The sequence below is a fragment of the Gordionus sp. m RMFG-2023 genome, chromosome 2 (assembly GCF_954871325.1).
Source record: "Gordionus sp. m RMFG-2023 chromosome 2, tfGorSpeb1-WG-v2, whole genome shotgun sequence".
Lineage (NCBI taxonomy): Eukaryota > Metazoa > Nematomorpha > Gordioida > Chordodea > Parachordodidae > Gordionus > Gordionus sp. m RMFG-2023.
Window position 1 is genome coordinate 45,869,467 of NC_088776.1, and position 7,615 is coordinate 45,877,081.

The 7,615-nt window shown below is 22.5% G+C and overlaps 1 protein-coding gene across 1 annotated transcript; it reads left to right on the forward strand.

The window, feature by feature from the left end:
* The first annotated feature begins 4,575 nt into the window (after positions 1 to 4,575).
* LOC135924384 (ribosomal RNA small subunit methyltransferase NEP1-like) lies at positions 4,576 to 7,106 on the forward strand. Its single transcript, XM_065459441.1, has 7 exons — positions 4,576 to 4,710; positions 4,748 to 4,852; positions 4,893 to 5,034; positions 5,082 to 5,140; positions 5,505 to 5,652; positions 5,695 to 5,732; positions 5,956 to 7,106. Exons 1-7 carry the CDS (start codon positions 4,576 to 4,578, stop codon positions 6,067 to 6,069), a joined length of 741 nt encoding a protein of 246 aa, XP_065315513.1. The 3' UTR covers positions 6,070 to 7,106.
* Positions 7,107 to 7,615: the final 509 nt, after the last annotated feature.

Consider the following 7,615-nt stretch of genomic DNA (forward strand, 5'->3'; position numbering starts at 1 on the left):
AGAGTTAAAGAATGGGAATCATCCTTACCGATTTTCCTAAAGGCCGACCTAGACATAGTGCAGAACAATTTATTACTCAGAGTCTTAAGAAGAGTCACATTCCAAATACCACGAGCTATTAAGTCTTAATTCTTCAGATAGAGACCAGATGATTTAATCGTAATTCTATAGTGATTACACTTCTTTTGGTGGCTGAAATCAACAAAGCAAGCAAATATTCCCAGTTAAATTTATTCCTGTCTTACATCAACTCTTGGAAACTTCGACCACGAGGTACATTCCTTCCTGAAGGAGAGAAAAATTATCCAACTAGCTGGCGATCCTAAAGAATGCTTCTAACTTCCTCAGCATAGGTTTAGTAATTTGCTGTTCAATTTTTTTTTATCGATTCAGAGTTCTATTATGTCACCCAATGTGCATCGATTTAATTTTTTAAAATAATTTTTTTAAATCTTTATTTAAGTTATTATTAATATTCGATAGGCCCCCTAGAAAAATTAAGAGACATAAATATAAAAATATAGAAAAGGGAGAATAGAAAATTTAATAAAAAATAATTTATCTCGTTAAATATGGATTTATATATATAATTATTTATTTATATTAGGTGTTGTGTAGCATAAATTGTTGTTTGTTTCATTCATTCGTGTTCGATATTAATATGATAAATATTTAACTCAATACAAACATAATAAACTTAATTTATATCTTACGGACTTATTATATTATTTCTTTCACTTGACATAATATTAATAATTTCCTAAATTGAATTTGAAAAAGTATATATAGAGATATAAATTTTTTGTTAAAGAGTTGCATTCAAAATGAATTAAATAAAATATAAATTTTGTTTTATTATTTCGTTTAATTTTTTGTTATCTTATCCTAAACTCCATGCCTACCTTCACTTTTCAATATATCTTAATAAATCAAGAGATATTTTTAAAATATTATTTTTCTTATTTTGATTCTTTTTCCAAATTTCCTTATAGTAGTTTGGTTACGGAATATTGCTCACCTAGGTTTTTATGTTCGGTTTGACATCCTAATTTTACGCCTTGTAAAATATCTTCTATATGCATATTTTCCAAAATAGGTAAAAATTCGGAAATAGCTATTCAATCGAAATGTCAGATCAATTGTCTTAAAAAGAATTATATTAAATTTACATGCAGGATAAAAAATCATTAGAAACGAATATAAGTTAAGATAATTATATTAGGATGTGTCAAAACTAGAGATGTAAAGGTAGGAAAATTTCCCGGGAATATTCCCCGGGAACATTCATATTTTCCCGGGAAATTTCCCGAATTTTCCCTTAATATAAATATATTATTTATTTGCAAAAATTATGATTTATATTTTATAAAATATAATATTTTATTTCAATAATTATGATTTATAATTTAATTTATAAATAATTTTTATTTTCCTCGTGAGTCTTTAAACTTATTTTTTTATTAGTGCAATCATTGAGTCCAATTTTTCAAATCTATAATTTTAAAAGTACAAAAATAAAGGTAAAATGTTTCACATTATATTCTCATACATAATATTAATGTGATATATTATAGAATTATTAATAATTAATGATATATTTAGATTTGATATATAATAGTGCTCACAAATTGAGCGTTTGCAGTATGTTTGTTAATGTAACGCATCTTTGTTTAGATTGAAAGCAGTATGTTTTTTATTAAAGTTTTTTTTATAATTTCTTAAACAAAAAGAGTTTATTTCTTACCTTAAGGTAAAATAAGGAAGTTTAATTATATTTGTTTATTTAGATTTCCTAAGAATTTATGATTCAATTTTCAAATTTTTTTGTGGCCTTGGATGCAAAACATATGTATATAAATGTTTCTTTGTTTATCCTACCTTAATTTATATATTTATAATAATCTATATATTTTAATAAAAATGTGAAATAAATTTTGAATAGTTTGCATATTTATATATTTTATATTTTTTTCAAGACACTAGATATAAAAATAAATAGATTTAGAAATATTGCTAATCAAATTTCAAATTTATGATATAATTTGATTAAATCTATCTAATAATTGCTAAATAAATTTTGAATAAGTGCTTATTTATATATATTTTACAAAATAATTTTAATTACATTTTTCAATCTTTAATTATGAAAATGTACACCATAATAAGAGTATTAAATGTCTTATTTAATAAAATAATTTTAATTATATTTTTCAAAAATGGACACTAGAATATGGAATAATATAACTTTATTATATATAAATAAATAGAATTACAAAAAAAAACAAATCAATTTTCATAGATATAATTTCATTAAATAATGAGGTTTGATTTACAGGTATACCTGTTGAATTTGGAGGCCACAATTCAATTTTCCATTAAAGTATAATACAATGGAGATACTTCATTTTTGAAAAAATATTTGTTTGATTTATATTTTATAGAGAAACATTCTAAAATAATGTTAAATTTATAGATAAATATATATTTTACTGGCTCTCAAGGCACCCTTTCCAAAAGAGTCAATATATCCAACAATGCATTTAATTTTAACCCACTTGCTTTCCTTTGGTATAATTTCTTTAGGACTAAAACTATCCTCTATTGTTGGCTCCATGAATTTAATGTAATCATACCATCTGTATGAGAGTTTAGAGCCAGAAGCTCCTGAAACCTTGCACAATTATCTTGGTCTTTAAAGTTTTGCAACTTCTTCTTTATGCATGCTACAGTTGTATCATGCAATGGAAATTCCATCCCCAAGCTATTAAAAATAAAATTTATCATTATTTATATATATTTACCTTAAACTACTGGTTAATAAACCATCTAATACTAATATAGAATTCTTATGGTCTGGACGCTGCTGGCTCCAGACCATTTGTTGAGTTTCCAGTAAGGTACAAAATTTTTTAGTAACCTTATCATCCCTTCTAAAATTATAATATGTATCCAAAAATTATATAAATATAAATTCCAAAATTATATAAATAATCATTTCTAAAATTATATAAATATCAATTAATATATTCTAAATAATATAATATCAATTAATATATGAAATAAATTATACCTACAATTTGTATCCATTTTTAAATTTTAGCGCAAAATTAAAAAAGCATAGAAAAAATCTAAAACCAGTTTGCTTTTTTATTAACGTTTGGCGTAAAAAAATCCAAGCTGCACTCTACCATATTAGCTTTTAAAACGGAGAGTTGCAACGCTCAATTTGTGCGCACTATAAGTATCATTATATGTTAATCATACTATATAACTGATACAATGATTTATAATGTTTAATATATTTTAATCATACTATATAACTGGTATAATGATTTACTGATGTTTAATTTAAATAAATATGATTGCAATATTTTATAGATGCCTCGGAAATCTTCCAATATCTGGAAACATTTTATTAAAGATAGAGCTAATAACAAGAAAAGATATATATCAATATGCAAATATTGTCAATTAACATATAATTTCCCAAATTCAACAAAGATGTCTCAGCATATCAAAAAATGTCATGGGTATATTAACAGTTTACAATTTAATGAAGTTGATCGTGATAATAATAATTCTACTGAAGAGGATGTTGTAGTTGTTTACCAGATTCCAGTAATTCAAATAAAATTATAACCCAAAAAACATAAATAAAACCATTCTAAATACTTTTAAAGAAAATACCAATAATTTTAATGCTGGCACATCTAAAATTAAAAATTTTTTCGACACTATAACCGAACAAAATCAAACACAACTTGACAGTGCTTTGGCATTGGCTATTTTTATGTCAAATTGCCCTTTTAATTTAGTTGAAAATAAATATTTCATCAATTTTTTAAAATTAATGCGTCCAGCCTATAAAATGCCTTCTAGACATGCAATTAGTAAAACATTACTAGATTTTGAATGCTCTAGATTATTATGATATAATAAAGTTATGATGAATCAAAAAAAACATATTTATTTCCAAACGCTCGACATGATTATTATGACATTATAATTAATGATGAAACTAATATATTTATATCCAGACGCTCGATTATTATATTATGAAATTAATGATGAAGCTAAAAGATATTTATATACACCTACTTCTCACCAATTTATCAGATTCATTATTAATGAGAATCTTGACTGTATAAAATTCCACAAAAATGTAAAAATGAAGAACTTTGGTGTTTGATTTGAATTAAAATCTCGGCTTAAATTATTTATAAAATGTAAAAAATAAAATAAATATATTTTTTTCTGAAATTTTTTGAGAATCATTATTCATTACTCAAAAGGATAAACGCGTTTCTCATTACTTGCACATTTTTTTTCCTCAAATAGTAAGGATGTTAATCGCCGTTACTTTACAGCATCATTTATGGTGCAAGTCAAAATTTTATTTTTAAAAAAATATGAAATCTAGTTTGATCGCATAATGTATAAATGTGAGAATCATTGATTTTTTTAAAAAATTCTTTTAACATTTTACGTATTTTTAAAATAAATAGAAAGAAGGATTATTGTTTAACTGTCAAACCTTATCTGTCATATTACTTTATTTTATAGTAATAGTGCCTCATGCCTAAACGTTTATTCGAGGAAAATTTTAATGATGGTATTCAAGACAATAAAAAGAAATCCAGCAGAATCAAAAAGATTCCTGATAAATTATTAATTATTGTTTTAGAAAATGCGAGCTTAGAAATAATCAAAGTAAAGTTAAATTTTAATTTATTTATAAATAATCAAGGTTGGAAATAAATATGAATTGCTTAATATTGAAAAACACAAACAAATTTTAAATAAAAAGATTTATACAGATTTATCAAATTTAAGGCCTGATATAGTCCACCAAGTTATATACATTTGGGATTTTTTATGTAAATTGATAATAGTGCCTACTTATGCTAATGGATAGCCCTTTAAATTTATCTGGTCATTTAAAAGTATACATCCATACCCAAAAAAATGTATTAATTGAAATAAATCCTCGAACTAGGATACCAAGAACAATAGAAAGATTTTCAGGATTAATGGGTTTATTACAATTTTTAAATTTTTCTTGAATTGAAAATATTACATAGTACAACTTTTACAAAACCTAAGTATACAATCAGTACAATCTGAAGAAAAATTATTAAAAGTATATGATTCATTAATATTTTGACAATAGTATATTCATGATTTTAATCTATATTAATTAGATCTGGACTAAAAAATGCTAATTAAAAAATTTCATTGTTCATATTCAATTTGAATTTTTAATATTTAATAAAACTATTATTTGATGTTGGATATTTGACTCAATTTGAAAATTAATTTTTTATTTATACTTTTTAAAGTAATAATTTTAAGTATTTGTTAATGATTTGATCAAATAAAGTAAAGCTTTTTTTATAAATATTTTTTTTATTGATAATTTTACATATTCATAAAATTATGAATGAAATAATAATGAATTTAGATTATTAGATGACAATTTTTATTTGATTATATTTATTTTTTAGATAATCAAAAACCCTGTCTCTAATCACATTCCCATAGGTTTTATGAAATTTGGAACATCAGTTTTATCCTCAATATCAATGAAACCATTTGAATTAATTACTCTTATTAATGATAAAACAGAGAATCCTGATAAAATAATTAATGAAAGTATGATGATTGATAAAATTTCAAATAAAACAAATTCTGAAGGATATGTATTTGTTGTAGGAGCAATGGCTCATGGATCAGTTAATTATATTTCATATTAATATTGATTTATTATCTTATAAACTTATCAATACTAATTATTAATAAATTAAATGGCTATATTTTGATTTTATTATTTTTTAAGATATTGTTATACATAAATTTGAATTTATTTCCAAGCAAATCACTTATTTTACAACTTTATATTTTTATAACTTTTTAATACATATAAATAATTTAAACATTTTAAATTATATACTATAGGTCAATACAGATTACACTGAAAAAGATATTAGTCTTAGTGAATACCCTTTATCTGCAGCTCTTACCTGTTCAAAGTTATGTAATATATTTGAACAAGCATGGAATATTTTTTGATAGAAATTATTTTTGTAAAATTATAAAAGCAGCATTATGTCAATATAAATCAAGATTTAAATTATTAAAATGTAAATTTAATCACATTGGCAAATTTTTGTCAAAACATTTCTGATAAGCAATTTTTCATTTGATTCCTATGATACCTAAATATATTTTTAGTCAAATTTATTATGAAAGCATTTTTTTTTTTAAATCGCTTAAGATTTAAAAATATCATGCCAATCAAATATGTCTTTTATTTATCATATATTCTATAAGTTATAGCCTACTGAAACCTTTTTTTCACATTTATAGCTTGTATAATAAAACTTATAAACTAGTGATCTGCAAGGCCTGGCACCCCCCCCCTCTGGAGTTTGAATTTACTTTAATCTTAGATGAGCCTAATTTGAAAATAATTTTGGTTCAGACTAGGCCTATTCAAAAATAATTCGATTTGAATAATTCGAATCTAATCGAATAATTATGAATACGAATAATAAATTATTTGTTTTATCTGAATACGAATAATCATTTATTCGATTTGAATAAAACGAATTATTTGTAATCAGAGTTGGGCAGGTCCTCCAGAAAAAGAATCTAGATACAGATTCTTTTAAAAAAAATGAATCTTAGATACAGATTCTAGTATCTTTTTCGAAATATCAAAAAGATAAATGATACTTGTATCTTTTACTAAATTAGAGTATCTTAAATATAAGATACTTTTAAATTATCATTACCAATTAAATTAGAATAGTTTATAATAAAATACAGTTTTTATTATTTATTTGTGAAGAACATAGCATACAAATATAAGAATGAATATTTGCAATAATTAATAAAATATTTATTGATGAATTAATTATAATAATCAGGGATTAATAATATTAATTTTTGCCCATTAATAACTTAAACAGGGAAGGGAGAGTAGTATATTTAATGGGAGTTAAAAATGTGCAAATAAGAAAAAAAATTAAATCAAATGATTTATTAGAATTTGCAGGTTATTTTCTGTGTTGTTTTAAATATAGCTTATATTCGGAGTATATGGATAAATGGCATCTCTAAAAAAAATATACTAGTTTTATTTTATTCATTATCTTTAATAAGTATTTATCATTACTTGTTTGTGATATTTATGTATTTTTTATTTATTTTCTAATATGACTTATTATTTCTTGCATTTATAATATCATAGTACATAAATATCATTTAAATCTTTTTTCATATTTTTTTTATATATTTCTTGCAAAATTATTAATTATATATAAAAAAATATGAAAATAATGTACAACATTATATTATTTAATTGTTAATTACATAGCAATTTTCTTTAATGCATTTTAAATTAATTAAATTTTGTAAATAAATACTGTAATGTAATTTTATTTATATCATAAATAAATAAAAGTAACTAATAAAGTTAAATTCTACCTTATTATAATTATTTTATTAAGAGCCTTTTAAAATTATCTAATATTATATATCAATTGTAGCTTAAATATTTCCTAGAACTTGCTAAAATAATTAAATATAAAATATATTTGGGATGTGCCGATAT

What these genes read in the sequence shown, in the direction of transcription:
- LOC135924384 (XM_065459441.1), top strand. Translation starts at nt 4,576, where the DNA reads ATGCCTAAACGTTTATTCGAGGAAAATTTTAATGATGGTATTCAAGAC. An exon ending in CTGAAGAAAAATTATTAAAA is followed by an intron (nt 5,141 to 5,504) that starts GTATATGATTCA and finishes TTTATTTTTTAG; the next exon opens with ATAATCAAAAACCCTGTCTC. An exon ending in TGATAAAATAATTAATGAAA is followed by an intron (nt 5,653 to 5,694) that starts GTATGATGATTG and finishes CAAATTCTGAAG; the next exon opens with GATATGTATTTGTTGTAGGA.